Genomic DNA, 16,377 nt, shown 5'->3' with positions numbered 1-16,377 from the left:
GAATCCGACAGCGCAGGCACGTCGTGTATTGACAGAAGTTCCACAAAAGCTCTGGTCTGAACTCTGGAGGAAACGTTCACTATACACGGGGGGGGGACACGACTGGGGAGGGGGGGGCGGAGGTGGGGGGCGGAGGTGGGGGGGGAACTTCTCCACCTCCCCAGTACACCCCAACTCCCCGCTGACCGAAGGCCCCGTCTTCCCGCCGAAGGGGCCCGCCCCCGGCCCTCACGACGAGCCCGCGAGCCGCGCATGTGCCGGGCCCACAGACAGCACGAGGCGGGCGGCCCCACACGCGCCTCCCGCGGGGGGAGGCGGCGGCGGCGAGTTCCCCACGCCGGCACTCCCGGCCGATCCCGCGAGCGCCCCGTCCCCGCGCGCTAGCAGTCACCCCTCCCCGCCCGCCCTCGCCCCGAACGGTTTCTCCCCGCCACCGTTCCCCACGCCGGTCCGTCCCTCCCCGCCGGCGGGGGACGGCGCAGGAGCCAGACGCGCGAGCGGGCAGAGGGAATCCCTCGGTTCCCCCGCGGCGCCCTCCGCTCTCGCGAGAACGGCCCCGCTCTCCGCTCTGCCCGCTGGCCCGCGGCACCCAACTCTCGCGAGAGCGGCGCGGTTCCCACGCCTCGGCTGTTGTGTCTGAGGGGAGAGCCCAGGCGCTGAGTGGGCGGTGCGCGCCGTCCCCCCCGTCCCGCGCGTGTCTCACGGGCCCGCGCACGCGCGCTCCGGGCCCGGAGAGGGGGGCGCTCTCGCGAGAGTAGGAGTTTTGGCGAGAGTTTGTGGAAGATGGCGCCTGTTGTGACAGGGTAAGTGCGGGGGGTTCGCAGCGCCGCGCCGGCAGCCGTCTGTTTCTGGGGGTGCCGGGGCACCGGCTGCGCCGCTCTCGCCCGTCGGCGCCTCTGCCGCAGCTCAGGGGAAGCGAGAGCTGCCCTGCGGACGGCCCGGAGGCAGGCCCCGAGAGGCAAACCCCGGGGGGCTGGGGTCCCCCCCGGGTGGGCGCACGGGAGGAGGCCCCCCGCGCCTCGGGTGACGGACCGCCAGCGGCTGGGCTGTCCGGCGGCCCCCCAGCGCGGAGGTGCCGTCAGGGCCGGGCGCTTTCTTTGCTCTCCTCTCCGGCACCGGCACGCCGGTCGGGACTCCGTGCGGGGTCAGTGTTCATCCTGGCTGCTCCGGAGGGGGGTCCCTCTCTGAGGGCTTTCTGGAGAGCCGCGGAGCCCGGCGGGGAGGGGACCGCGGCTGGCACAGGCCGTGCCCCCTCATCTGTCGCCCCGGCTCATCTTGCCGCAGGAGGGGGACCCACGGGCTCTGCTGGCCACAGACCGGGAGCGCCCGGACAAAGGCTTTTGCTGCTGTGGTTGGGAGAAGTTGAGCGTAGTGCTCCTGCCCTACCTCGGCGCCCTTCGCGCGGGGAGGGTCGGCTGGAGCCCCCGGCCCGGGCCGCGGAGCGGGGCGGGTCTGTCACTGTCGCGCGTTGCGGTGGAGCGCGCTCGGCCGCACCGAGTGCCGCCGGGCTTACCATCCCTGCGAGCGGGGCACCCATCCCCTCAGGCTGGGGGACTGAGGTTCCCGTTCTTTCCTCCCTGCATGCTATTCCCAGGGCTTTTGTTGAGTGTTAGTTGCCTTCTTCCAAATACTGCGTTGCGGTGAAGGGCAGCAGCCTCCCCACCCCGGTATGCCATGCTGGATCGTAACGAATGATAGTCGCCATCCCTTTCAGCCACGCAGGGCGATATTTAATCATGGCTAGCCAGCTGCAGCATGTGTCACGGTAATAAGTGACATGCTCTTAGCCACCTCCAGCTGATGAATAATAACAGATCCACTGCTGGTGTACAGTATGCAGTCTCACCTGCAGTGTTGCACTGCATATTGCCATCCTCACCACATCTTGCATTCTGCTGCCTATTGTAAGTTCCGCATCCTTTATTTTGGACTGAACTGAGCACGTGTGACCTCCCTCTGTGTTGAGGGAAGGGACAGTCAAGAGAAGAACAGGCCGTTTCTGTATTCCACCTGTTTGTTCCAGATGAAACCTTGACTGGTGAAAGTACCGCTGTGTCTTTCTAAAAACATGGACCTTATTTTATGATTTCACAGTGTGTCTGTGACCTTCTGTCTTCCCTGTGGGATTACATTGTCTATAGCATTGGCTCTGTGGTTAGAGAGCAACAGCCTGCTTGGGGGTGGGGTGGAGTTGGTGGTTGATGCTTTTGTTCTCATGGAGAAGGTAGCATTATGGTATTTTGTTGTTTTGTTTGGCTGCAGTAGTGTTTCCAATTCCTCGCTTTTGCTTGTCAAAAACTATATCGAAGCTTTTGCTTGATTTGTGTCCTGATAAAGGCATCTTATGGCTCATACATGTTTTCCCAATTAAATGTTCTTTAGGGAAGCTGGTCTTGTTTGTTATGGTTCCTGGAGTGTACTATTTTAGAGGTTAGAGTTGAAAGAAAGGAACAAATGATTTTAAAGTTTGCTGTCGGTATTAGTCTGCGCTCTAGATGGCAATTAAGTTTTCCCATGTTTCTATTAGTTTACTCCTCTGAATATTTGGGCTCCATTTCCTTTTGTTTATTGATTATTGCAGGTTTGTCAGAAGTGTTCTCACGTTTGTGATGTTACTTTTATCCTCCTTGGAGATCTGTTAAAATTCTGACAATAACAACTATAATTATTTTTTTAAAATAAATGATGGAATAATTTGAACATTAGAAAAAACAGCATTTTAGCAAAAGTGAAAAAAATTGTGTGTAGTTTTGGATGTTGATGCTAATTTATTGTTCAAAAACTGTAAGTAAAATAATTCTCTGAAAAACAGTCTTGTTTTCTTATTGTTAAATATTTTTAGCGTTGGTAAAATGAAGTCTGTTTGGTTGATGTTATAGTTAGATGAAATTAAGAAGCCTGATTTTTTTTTTTTTTTTTGTTATTATTATTTTGTTTATGACCTGGTTTTGGAGTACGGCTCTGATGCTGAGTTTTCTGTGTGTATGAGGATTAAAAATTGATCATATTCCAGTAGCTAATTTTTTTTTTTGTCAAAAAAGTCAGTAATAGAAACTTTCTTTCTAGACTGTTCTGTAAAAGCTGACTTGCACAGGGAAAAAAGTTGAAATTAAAAAGCTGTAGCTGAAGAATGTAGTATGCAAATACTGCATTGTATTTTAGTGGGCAGCTTGCAGTTCTTACGGGTGCTCAAACTTTTGAGATAAAGCACATGGCTTTTCTGCAGTCAGTGTAAGCTAAATGTAAAAATACAATTTTTTTCCTGTGAAAACTGTATGCCTAAGCCTAAGATATGGTACATTGCTTTATGATGTGTTGGAATGGAATAGTAGGAATTTATTGCACTATTTTTGAGGGACAGTCAGAGTACATTACCGGTTTCTTGTTTGCAGCATGTGGTACACTCCTACTTGCATCACAAGGAATGTTTTTATCAAGATTGCTTGTATTTACAGTATGCCTGAATCTAAATTGTACAGTGGCAGAACTAGATGTAATGAGAAAGTACACAGAAACATGTAAGAAGTAACTGAAAATTAATTACTAACTATTTGAACTATTATTTAACATGAAGTGGATAATTTATGGCTGGGATAATAGAATAGTATTTTGGGGTTTTGTGGAGTATTTTTGGTTTTGCTTGTGAATGATTTAGGGAAACTCATAATTTTAAGATGGCAAAATTAATAAAAATGTTATTTAATTGGGGAAGCACATTTTGAGTGCAGAACACTTTGTTTTAAATAATTACTGATACTACAAAAATATCTGTAGGCCTCAACCAGTTTGAAAATTTTTGTGCTAGGCCTAATACAACCATATGACAGAATTTCTAATGCTATGAACTTATTTTTGTGACATTTTAAAATGACATAAAATATGGAATGGTGTCTTCTCTGTAGCCTGTGACAGTCTGATCTTTTAAATATTAGAAAATAATGCAAGAAGCATTGCAAAAAAATCCAACAACAATAAAACCCTTGCAAAGAATCCTGTATCAGCAAACAAGTGAACAAAATTTAGAAAGGGTAGATAGAAGTGATAAATGCTAGGCATTGGTTTCAGTACTTGATTAACAGTGAAAACCTCTGTAATAGCAGTATACAAGATAGTATTTGGGTTATTTTTCAAACAGGGTTTGCATTGAAAAAGACAGAAATAACTGAGTGGGCTTATCACTAGTGTGATGTTTTCCATAGCATTGTAAAGTAGAAAATTGTTTCAGTAACACTTTTCTAAGTATCAGACTCATTTAAGTTATGTGTCCGAATTAGTCATTCCAAAGTTCTGTGGTTAAGAGGTGTTTCCTGACCCAGAATACTTGATGATTGAAGGGTAAGGGAAGACACATCAGATCTGTGATGACACAGGAGAATGTTTGGCATCAGTGCAGTGAATTTTAGCGTACTGGTCTAGATGTGCCAGCCATCTGGTAGTTTTGTTTGTTTATTTGTTTTTAATGAGAACTATGGAAAAACTTGTAGGAGGTTTTTGAAGGATGACTGCTCTGTGGGGCTCTTGCAACTAGGAGGGCAACAGAAGAGAGGTTCAGAGGTGAAAATGTAAGTTTATTGAAACTTTAGCCTCATCTACATCCCAGTTAGTAATTTTCAGGATGAGGACATTGACCAGTAAGGGTCTTGAAGTAGAGAGTGAAGTGGATGCCGCTCAAGAGATGTCAGGGGAGGGTGGGGAGACTTTTGCGATCTTACCTTAGGCTAAAAAAAGCTATCTGGAGAGGAATGTTCAGAATAAATAGAGCAGGATCAAATCTGGATTTTGAAGGATGAAGAAGGGTGCTTCACTATTTCAGATGTGAACTGCTGTGGTCACAGGATAAAATTTAACCTACTAAAAGCATATCTTCGTGATGTGGTAGGCACTACCAGGGTTTCAAACCCAGATTATTTCTAGGACCTATAGAAAAACATGGGTTAAGGGCTGAGTCTTAGTTAAGAGTCCTGAAAGTCAGTGACTTGTAGTAGTGGAAGGGAGACTGAAGCAGTGATAGAAAGCTAAGTCCTGTGTTTTGTCTGTGCTGAGGCTGAGCTGATAGCCATCTGTACAGAGAAAGAGATGCAGGCTGAGAGGTTAGCTTGGACGAACACGGAGGGTATGTAGTAGAAAGTATGTTTCTAATTAACGGCAGGGAGTTATTAGTTGAATTTGAATCCTGGCACTGGACAAAGTGAAAGAGAATGGAGAGGGATGCAAGACAGAAACCTGTTAAATGATTGGTAAGATAGTACAGGTGAATAAGGAGGCTCCTTCAGGAGGATACGCTGAAAGAACAATTAGAATGATAAGGGATGAATCATGAGAGCAACAATGCCAGGGAAACCAGGGAGAATATGTCTGGAAAGGAAGCATTGCTGGTAGCTTTGGGTGATTGACAGGTCTAGGAAGGTAAGAATTGCATATTGATTCTGAGCCTCATCATAGGGTTAGACTGCAAGAGATGTTAGTGAGAGTGGCTTCAGTGAAGCTCAAGGAATGGAAATAGGATTGTGTAGACTATGGGAGTAGAATTCAAGGATAGGATGGTTCTTCAGGCTATAGTTTTTACTGTCACTGGAGTTTTAAACATGGTGCTTATAAAGATTTGAGTAATAACCATAACTACGGCTATTGTATTGTGTGTATACACATAATGAGTGTTAAAGCTTGGGAAAAACTCGTTTACAATCAAATGAGTAGATGGTTTTGTGTGACTAACATGTAAATCATTATCAAGGAGCTTGTCAATGTCTTAAGTCTATTGGGAAATCTTTGGGAGCGCTGTATTCTTGAAGCAGTCTTCTGAGATGCTTGCAAATACTCAATCTTTTGTAGTTTCAGTAGGGGCGATTTTAGGAAGTTAACTCTTGATCTGGATTTTATTTGCTTTCATTGTTTATTCATTGTATTAAGTAGCTCTTTGTCATTTCTGACTTATTTTGGTTGATATAGAGCACAAAGAAAGTTTGAAAATCATCTTTTTATAACTTGATTTCTCCAGAAATGCTCTACAGACTGTTTTATTAGGCATAGTAGGTGTGCTTTTCTTACTGCTAGTTAAAAGGCAATATCCTTTGCCAATACCTCTTTGCAGAGATAACTCTTTAAGTTTGCTATTCTGTACTATGAATTGCATTATTGATCATGGGATTGTGGATAAGAGTTTTTTTCCTATGAGTTGCTAATTTCTACTTCCCAATAATAGTTCATTCTAGGGTTGTTTTTAATTATTTTGAACTGAATCAATTTATATGTTTAAAAAGCATGTGAAAAGAAGCTAAAGTAGCCTATAGCTGCTTGTAAGGTCTTCCTGAAAGAGCTGTGGTGCCTTCATGGGCAAAGAATTTGAGTAAAAGTTTTATACATGCCTATTCTATGCTATGTTTGCTTTTTGATAAAATTGAAGAAAGAAATTTTAATTCTAGATTTGTAAAGTACATATTTAATAGAAACAAGTATTCTAGCTTATGCAATACATTTGAATCTCTGTTGGGAATGACGAATGTAGTTTATGCAAAATACTAGTTTCACATTTGGAGTGCAAATTGTCAGCAGAATTTTAAAGTTTCAGGACATCTTTTCTATGTTAGTAGTACTTGCCACCCTAAATTCTTTGGATGTTAATTGCAAGCACATTATTAACTGACCTGTATGGCACTGTAATGTACTGAATCACTGCATCCCAAGAGCATTTCTCAGGGAAGGTATAGTTTTAAGTGGATTTTTAAAATTATTTACATTATTGTAATATTTTACAAAATTGAGCACTTGTAGTGTTGACTTGCTTTTTAAGAGTTGCTTATTTTTTCCTGTGTATTTAGGTGAAGAAGGGAAAAAGGTAAATGTCACTAGCTATATTGTCAAATGTAATCTTAAATCTAGTTTTGTCAACAGAATTGCCTTTTGAGTCTATACTATTTCAAGACAAGTTTATAATTGTAGGTGTAAAATTATATTCTTGATCTTACTGAACTTTCATTATTTTTATGTGGAAATGTTTATAATACTCTTAATACTGTACACCTTTCATACTTGTCTTGAACATAACTGCAGTAATTAATAATTAAGATTACATGAGGCAAGGAAATTATATGGAATTATGGTTCTCTCTTTCCAATGTAAAAACTCAGAAGAGGAAACGACTGATAAATTTCTTTGAAGAGAAAATTATTAATAGAAAGTAGCAATTTTCCTATCATTATATTCTTACTGAGTCTTGGAAAAGTAAGCGCTAAACTTAGTTTGACATTATCTCATTTCCTGGGGTTCTGCTTTATGCTGTGGTGCTCTTTACTCATAATTCGCGTGCGTGTGTGTGTGTGTGTTTTGTGGTTGCTACATTTTTCTAAAAAAAAAAAATAATGTTAAGTACCCTTTGAAACCTAAAGAAACTCTTTCATTGCCTGTTCCTATGTGGCATCATAGGCCCCTTTTCAGTGCCTATGTATACTATTGAAAATAATTTAATTTTTCAAGAAATACTTAATGCTCTTCAACTGGAGTTTAGTTATCCAGATAGTGATATATGCCCATGTATATTCATGCTGTTTTGCATGTGAATGCTTAAACTACATATTTACAGTGGTAAACATTTTTACCAAGAAAGGAAAGAAGGTAGGGGTTTCAGTACGCATGGTCTAAGAAATCTCTTGGTTAAGATCAGTTTTACATCCTTGCAATAGGCAGAGGCTATAACTTTACAAGGATAAACACTATTTTTGCATTCCATTTAAAATTTTTTTATAGTTTTTGAAGAGCTTGACTGTTCTATAAAATTTTACCATAAGACATAGTCTTTATAATGTCTTACTATTTTAATTAATCAGAGTATTCAATGAGTGACAAGCGGCTGGGGCATGATTTATTCTTTCTAAAACAATCTGAATGTTTTAGTCAACAGCATGTTTCTTCATTAAGTTTGTGATGCTTTTTTTTTTGAACATATCTTTTTATGTAGATAAGTCTTGAAAATATTCTTGTTGAAATTAAGTGTATATTTCTGTAGTTATTTAAATAAAGCTCTTCTCATTGCTTCACTTGGAAAACATGAAGACATTAAGGTGGCTGTGTTACGGTATAACTTTTCCTCATTTGTTTTATATTCAGGAGGAAGAAATAATTTGTTTTCATTGTAATTGCATGACTGACTTGTATGAAGTGGCATTTAATCAGTATATTCAAAATCCAGAACACTTGTAATAAGCAAGAAGATGTATTGGCAAGTGGTCATTTTTGACTGCTCTGTATGAGATTGCACCTGTTACTTTATTTTTCTGCTTCTGGTAGGTGGGATTCAAGGGTATGTATTGCAATGAGTCCTAGTCAGTTTTCTGATTGTTAGAGTTATTTGAATAGCAGAGTAAACATTTGTAATTTTCCCTTTTTGAGTATGAACAAATGTAGACATTTTCTGTATGTGCCAGAGAAAAGTCTTTCTACTTGTATTCTTGGTAACATTGCTTGGTCTGTAGAACATTTCATCTGCACTTTTTTTTCAAACTATACTTGTGGTGTGTTTCAAGTGTGTGGTGCCTTGGGAGACTACCAGGAAACTTGGTATCAGAATGAAACTTGATCAGGCAGCATGAAACTCAGAATTTTCTAAGCCTGAGAGAGGGAATTGAATTGTGAAAAATACTGGTCCCTAATTTTTGACGTACCATAGAAACGGCACAAAGTAAAAAATACTCTCTAGGCAATATACTACTTTCGTTTTCCTGGCAGCTCTTATTTTAACTCTGTAATTTAATTTTGTGTGGGAGCAGTGGCAGAGCATCTTGCAGGTAGTGTTTCTTTTGCAAGCTGTGGATTAGGAACTGCCAGTGTAAAAAAATAAGGTCTAATTTGTTTGCTCAGCAGAAGTTTGTGAAACTAAGCATTTATCAGTTTTTGGTAACAGTGTGGGGTGGTCTCTGATAATGGGTTACTGCTTTCACCAGTGCTTTCATGTAAAGGGAACTTCAAAATGAAGGCCTAGAGAATTAGAGGTGCTTGTGCTCGCTCTGAATTATGCCATTGCGGAAGAGTTCTAAGGTCTGGCATTATAGAATAAATAATAATTAAACTTACTCAGTTATTTTATTATTGTTGTTGTTCCAGCCATCTGCGTAAAAGCCCTTCATGTCCTGAACATGAAAAAACAAGCACAAAATACCAGTGACTTGCCAAGGTCAAACGCAGAGTCCATGGAGAGGTGGAAATAGAACTGTTGTCTCCTGATTCCATTCTCATTGCTTTGTGTGGTTATGGGCTGTTTGCTGTTCAGTTTGCTGGGTTTTGACAGGTGGCATCATGTCTTCTCTCGCTACTGTGCCTGTGAAAGATGGTCAGCAGATACCAGACTTTCTTAGGTTTTCAGTCTGCATAACAGAAAGGTATGGTAAGCAAGACTAATACTGATGGTATTCATAATGAATGTGTTTTGGTAATATTGAAGGATATTAGAATAGACACTAGAGAGATGCTGCTCTTACATAATGGAGACATAAAAGCAATGGCTAGGGCATGACCAGGGGATAAATGTGGCATGAAGAAAAATGAAGTGGTGCTGCAGTGTGCTATAGCCATGTCTTTATACTACAGAAGAAATTATTCTGTATAGGTATTTATTTTAAAATTCAAAATATTTTACCACTTTCCAAATCAGCCAGCCAGCTCTGACTTCAGTAGTGAGGGTAAGAATTCAGAAAAGAAAAAGCTTCATTGAAAGACTGGTGTTATTCTGCATGTGTGTAGTTCTTTTCAGGCTCTCATAGTTTTGTAGTAGATACACAGTGATGACTAGTAAAATCCTTAATAATGTAATATCTTCCAGAAGTGAGGGGGATATAGCAAAACTATTTTGGACGTGTCTTTTCTGTCCAAGTATTTTTCTAGCCAAATTTTTTCCTTCTGCTGTTCATTGCCAGCAATGAGTCCTGGGGTGTTGTTTTTCGTTTGTGGTTTTTTTTTTTTTTCTTTTCCTTTTGCATTCCAGTTGTTTGGTTTTTTTTTTTTTATTGCATGGTTGGTTTTGTTTTTGATTTGTTTTATTTAAATGTGCATTACAAATCTTTCGTTAATAAGCTATGCAGAGCAGTTAATCAAAATAAGTATTTGGGATCAGGCTTCCTCTTCAGAAGAGGCTTGTAGCACACTTGATGCATTGTGACAGGCTCTTTCAGTCAGCACAGATGATACTTTTAACCCGAATTGTCATGTAAAAGTTTGAGAGATCTTCATGTAAGTACTAAATTTACAAGTGTGGCTTTCAATATTAATTGATTAGCTGGTTATGGAGGTGTATGTGCCTCTTAGTTTGTCTGCAGGAGTGAAAGAAAAATATATTATGCAGAGATAGAAAACAGGGAGTTTTCTAGATCTGAAGTATTTTTTTTGCCATAAAGGTAATCAGAAACAGGAAAGTGAAGGCATAAAAACTTATTCTAGTATCTATTTTAATTAATAATACGGACATTGGCCAGGTTAATGTTCAATTTTGATAATACAGTAAATAAGAATTCTCTTAGCAATGCTACCATTTCTAGCAGCACCCTCAAAATACTCAGAACTGTGCTAAAAGAAATGTGAGAACTATGGTAAAACACATGTCAGAACTTTTTCCATTTTTACTTGCAATGGGCAAGATACCTGTATTTCCTTGTAGTTAACAGGTAAAACAAAGGAGTCGTCATGAAACAATGTGTAAAAAAAAAAAAAAAAAAAAAAAAAGTCTTATTGAGAAGTTTTACTCACAATTAGCTTGTTGAAGTGATAAATCATACTTCAAATGGCAGCAAAGAAGAGTAGACCAGGCTCTTACAGTCATTTGCAAGTGTTAGAGGCTACTAGAAAGTATAGTTCAACTCTTTTTATTGGATCCCTTGACCTGTAAGGATAACTATTATTCTTTTGACTAGCTACTAGCTGCTACATCTACATGTAGCTTTTGAGATTGCAGTCAATAAAAGGTGACCTCTGAAGGTATGCTGAAGGTACATGACAAGACACAGTTTGAAGCCAGTCCTTGTGTGAGCGTTCCCTGACTCTAGGCTGAATTTCAATATGGAAATAAAACATACAAGAACGAACTCTCTGAATGTTCATTCAGGTAGTGCTTCTGGACAAAATCTTAATATTTCTGGGTTTTTATATTGTTAGTACTTAGCAAGCAAGCAGAAAAACTGAACTGACTCTTAGCTGTTTCACCTTATTGCTGTGTGGCTCTTAAAGTTAGCAGTAGACTGGTTAGACCTGTCAGTTTGCATACTCATTAAAGTCTTACTGCATCGGTTCAAATTTGAAAGTTTTATCTTTTTCGGTTAGAACAGGTCTTAAAAAAACCCAAAAGCAAAGACCGATGTTTGCCAGATGTTATTAGGCAGTGATGAGTATTACATCTGTAGAGATAAGAGACTTCACTTACTGGAAGTTTTCCTCAGTGCTTCTGGTGCATAGGATTCAAATTGTGGGTTTTGTTGTTTAAGGTACTTTCCTAACATAGATTTTACGGGTGGTACTTTTGACACTTTCTCTGTTGTATTCAGTATTCTTCTACTTAATGTCCTGACTTTAGGCAATTTTGTTCAATAATGGTATTACTTCTTTTTTTAAGATAGAAGATGCTATTCTACCATGTCCAAATCACTTTCCTAATATATTCTCCTTTTTGTTTTGGCATTAGTTGAAATGTGTATTAATCACTGCTTGACATTCCTTTCTGCTGATTCCAATTTAGATCTGGTCAATTCTGCTTCCTCTTGTTATATGTACAGTGTAATGAAAGAACTTTGGGGTTTTTTTATATTACTTAGTTGCTTTCAGTCTTGTTCTCTCCTGGATTTCATGACCAGCCCTCAATTAGTTTTGCTTCTACATCACTTTACTTTTTTTTATGGAGTAATACAGCAGGATACTTTCTCTCTGCTTTTTTTCCTGTGATGTTTCTATATAAGCCCAATTCTCTTTGTTCCTGGGCAGTCTGCGTTCATTTACCTTTGTCCAGAACGGTATTTCCAGAGTACTTCCCAACAGATCTGTCGTGTTCCCTTCCCTCCCCCCCTCCCCCCGCTTTTTTTCTGTTATTTGCCCTGTAAGGCTTGTGGTGTGCTTAGAGCATCAGCACTGTTATCTACAGAATGGGGAAGTCACTGTTACTACTCAGCCAATGTGATAATATAACAACTGTATGTTTTAAGTCAAATCCAAACCCTATTCCTTGCTTTTTGGAACTTGGAGCTTGGCCATATCAGTGTCTTTCATTGTGAGAGGAGATATCTAATGGTATGCAGCTTGTCTCCCAGCTAAAGAGCTGGCGAGTATTGGAGAGAAAATAAAATCTGAAGAATTCAAGAACCCAAGATACCATGTGTAACAGAAGACAAAACAATGATACAGAGAAGTGAGGAAAATTAAGTTATATGGGGAAAGGCAAAGAAAGATCCTAGGTGTTAATACTGTGAAGGCAGGAAACATATTTGGGAGGGGTAAGTAGATGACATAGTGGAGGATCACTTTATTTTGAAGGAGTTTCATTATTTCCTTTCACTACGCTTCTCTCTTTTGACATGTTTCAGTCCTCTTCTTCATCTTAGAAGTGTGTGGGAAGCTATTACTATTTTGTTATTCTTTTGCTACTCCAAGAGGGATGGATAGAACAGAACTTTGAATTAATTAATTCAGAGACTGCAATCTGTTGCTAGTAGCATTGTAGGGAGTATATTGAAAGCTGTAAAGAAACAGGACACTTTGTTCTTTACTAACATGGTGTATTTCTAAAGCAGCAGAACTGGGGGAAAGGATTGGTTTTGAAGTGATGAAAGCAAACAAAGTAAAGCTGAGACGAAGTTTTGAAAGCCAAATTCTGTAAATAAGCATTGCCCAAAAAGGGGTATGTGTGTATACAGATAAGCTTCAGGTTGTTTGTTACACAGCTTTGTTATACAACTTGAATTAATATTGACTATACAGAAAGTTTCCTTTTAAGATGGGTTAAAAGAGCATGTGTAACTTCCTGCATAAAATTGTAACTTTTCTTTTTGCCTGGTTCAGTGGTTGAAGAGAAACACTAGATTTGCTTTTCTTAATATTGTTTTAGAATCTTAAGAGAAATGGTATTCATACTGGGATGTTTTAATATAAGTTAGAAATTATCATTTTGATTGAAATAGTTTGATATTTGTTGTTCTCATCAGAGAAGGCATCTTTAATAGTTTGTAGGTTTTGTGCTACACTTGTCATGAACTTGTCTGCTTATTTTTATGTCACAAAAAATACGTATCTGAAAGATTAACAAAGATATTCCTCAAGTAGGTGGGTAACACTGGTGCACTTTTTCTTTCAACAGCGAGCCTCAGTTTATGTTCAGTGATTAAGCAGCTCATGTAACCCTTTGGCTACAGGACTCCTATCCCCTTCATTTTGCAACAAGATTTAAAAAGTCCAATAGGCATGTCCTTTGCATATCAGAATTGAATAATAGTTCCAGCCAGTGAGGCTCAGTGTGTGCAACCTTTCTGCTTTGGTAAAAGGAACCTTCAAACGCTCAGTCTTGCAACACTGGACTGTAGTTGGAGTAACAGGAAGCAAACACTTAAGCTTTGTCCTGGATCTTCATTGCTTCTTCTGTCTGTGGCCTCTTCCTTTTTCCAGCTGCTTTCTTCTGTCTTGGAAGCCAAAAGTAACTTCATGCTCTTCTCCCGAGAGTTGAGTCATTTATCAGCTTCTCCTTTGCCAGATAATCTGTAATGGAATACACTACATTTTCTTCTGGCTGAGGCCATTTATTGCATTGTCTACTTGCTTTTGCCTTTCTGTCTCAGTCCTCTTGATTTGTTATTCTGTCCGTTTTCTACAGTGTCTACAGTTAATTGTAGCTGTTAGAAACATCTTCTTGAGGACTCTTGAGTTCAGAGTGCCCTAGGTCTTGGCACAGTATCATTACTGTAATCACCTATGACTCATACTGCTGGGTGGCAGGCAGGTTCAGGGAGCTCCTTTAACAGGGGCTCTAGCATACCTGGAAGGGTGGACTGTGTTGGTTTTCATTACAAAACTAGTCAGGATGATGAGCTTTTGCGACCTCTTTATACTCCTTGTGTATTGTGAAGAGTGGTGCCCTAATGGTGAGTATACTTCGGGTTTGTCCCACGGCGTGCTGGCATGGTCAACCAGATCTTATAAGTATTGGAAGTAGCATAGTTGAGCAGACATTGGGTGCCTGTCATGGCATCGTTTGTGGTGTTAATGAAGATACATTTCCTAAAGGACATTATGGCTTATTGTTGCAAATCTCTCGGGGAAAACCTTTCCTTGGGGGAAAAAATCTTTAAATAAACAAAACAAAACAAAAAAACCCTGAAACCTCAGCTGGATCTGCAGCTTCTTTTTTTTTTTTTTTTTTTTTAAAAAAAAGTCTTATTTTGTTCTCAAAGTTAGAAGCATCTGCTAGCAGGGCTGTATTGCATGGTACCAAAGTAAAACTGCTTGAGACCCTCAAATGTAGAAGCTCAGTTTTATTACTTAGTTAAATTAGCTTTTTGAAAAGCAAATACATGAGTAGTAGAGATTCATTATGCTTTCCCTTACTGTTTGTAGTTAATTTTATTGAAAAACATTTGTGTTATCATACCACATTTCACAGCTGGCTTTCTTTGCATACCTTCAAAAAGCTGTGGCATTCTGTGTCAGTGCTCAGGTCAGCAGTGAGCATCTGTAGCCATGTGATTTTGGGGCTTTTCAAGTGTCACTACAATATGAGACTGGCTTTGCTGACATGTTAAAACTGAATTTTAGTTCTGGGGTGGGGTGACCCTTTGAGGCTGATCATGCCAAATTGCCTCGGGATTCCCTTCCACGTCTAGTGTAGCCCTGTTCTACAGAACTCTCCCTTGGTCTCTTGTCTGCCCCACTGGTCTCCAAAGCACATAGAATGTGTCCCTTACTATCTACAGTATGCTTGGACTATGTGAGGCCCAGTTATGAATAAAACCTGTTCATTTCTGGCAACAGTGGGCTCAGAAATCCCCTGAACTGAAAATAGTTGTAGACAGGGGAATGTTCATAGGAAGTACCATTTAGGGTTGGGTGGTTCTTACTTTTCTTCAGCTGTTGGAGATGGACAAATGGATTGCTGGAGCCTTGGCCTGAATTAGAGTAACCACTAGCAGTGGGAGCAGAAGGCCCTGCACCTCTGGATGGACTGTCATAACTCTGCCTTTCTTCACTGCCTCACTTGCTTTGCAGCAGCAGGAGGGAGTAGAGGGGAATGCATGGACAATAGTCTGGATTGAGTGAGAGAATGAGCTCTCTAAATACGAAGGTAGGTAATGATGGTTATATGTGTGTAGGCATCCTAATCTTCTTTTGTCTCTATTCTTTCGATTTTTCTATTACTGCAACGATTTTGTTGTCTGAAGAAATTTTGGAGATGAGAAAGTTAAGATTTCACTATCACAGCACTGAAATTTTTGTCTGAATTTTTTGTTTTGTTAAGGTATGGAAACATTGAATGGCTTTTCTGTCTTACACATGTTCTTGTATTTAGCTGTAGGGAAGTTGGTCTTTCTCCCCCCAAGGGAGTTTCCTGTGTATATGGAAAAAATACAAAACAGAAGTGAAAAATACCTCAGGCTTCCAAACCTGCTGCTCATATTTCACTTCTCCCACTACCCTTCTCATCACAGAAACAGTCCAGCAGTTCTTCCTCTGTCCCCATAGCAATATCATCTATTTAAAGAGCTAGACACCATCATAGCTAATATGGTAGGTAACTTGGCACACAAAATTATTACAGCAGCCTGTGAACCACTGGGGGGGAAAAAAGAATTAAGTTACACAGTGATATACTTTTCTGGTGTTTATCTTCCCGTTGCCAGAATGTTTTATTAGGCTTTCTTCAGGCTAGTAAACACAACATAATTTGATACCTGTTCCAAGAGGCTTATAGTCATAAATAAATTTAGTATGCAACTCATGGTGGTTTTTTTTTTGTTTAAAAATCCACTTAAAGCAGGAGCGCAACAGTTAAATTGCATTTCATAATTTATTATTGTAATTGGAAATTCTGGAGACCCTCTGCTTACAATCTGACTGAAGAGCAAAGAGTTGGTTTCTATATTTCTTATGTCTGAGTGAACAGTGTGTAGATAACAAATTGAAAAGACTTGTAAGATGAAATGCTGGTATTTTTTATATGTGTGACTGCCATTTTGACAGTATTTAAACTTTCCCATAACCATGTAAGGTAATTCAAGCACTTCAAAATTGGCGTTCTAAATTTTCTTCTTTTGTTTAGACTGCATTTTGCATATGCTATTGTCAGGTAACAGAGCCTTTTTGGTCTCCAAGTTGTTCTATAAACAGCAGGACTAAAGAACTTGTGTGTCTTATACATGTGTGACT

At 40.2% G+C, this 16,377-nt stretch overlaps 1 protein-coding gene across 8 annotated transcripts in view; it reads left to right on the top strand.

Annotated features, from left to right (window-relative positions):
- Window positions 1-16,377, top strand: part of RBPJ (recombination signal binding protein for immunoglobulin kappa J region) — a 153,763-nt gene that overhangs the window by 91,208 nt on the left and 46,178 nt on the right. The window contains exon 1 of one of the 8 annotated variants that reach the window (XM_040587965.1): window positions 748-803. The exons of 6 other annotated variants lie outside the window; for them this stretch is intronic. In XM_040587965.1, coding sequence (XP_040443899.1) covers window positions 784-803 — 20 coding nt within the window. In that variant the 5' untranslated portion in view covers window positions 748-783. Of the gene's footprint in view, window positions 1-747; window positions 804-14,619; window positions 15,296-16,377 lie in introns of those variants that run through there. One more of the 8 variants, XM_040587991.1, reaches the window with a different exon arrangement.

This window comes from Falco naumanni, chromosome 1, assembly GCF_017639655.2.
Source record: "Falco naumanni isolate bFalNau1 chromosome 1, bFalNau1.pat, whole genome shotgun sequence".
NCBI lineage: Eukaryota > Metazoa > Chordata > Aves > Falconiformes > Falconidae > Falco > Falco naumanni.
This window is presented reverse-complemented; position numbering and strand designations above follow the sequence as displayed.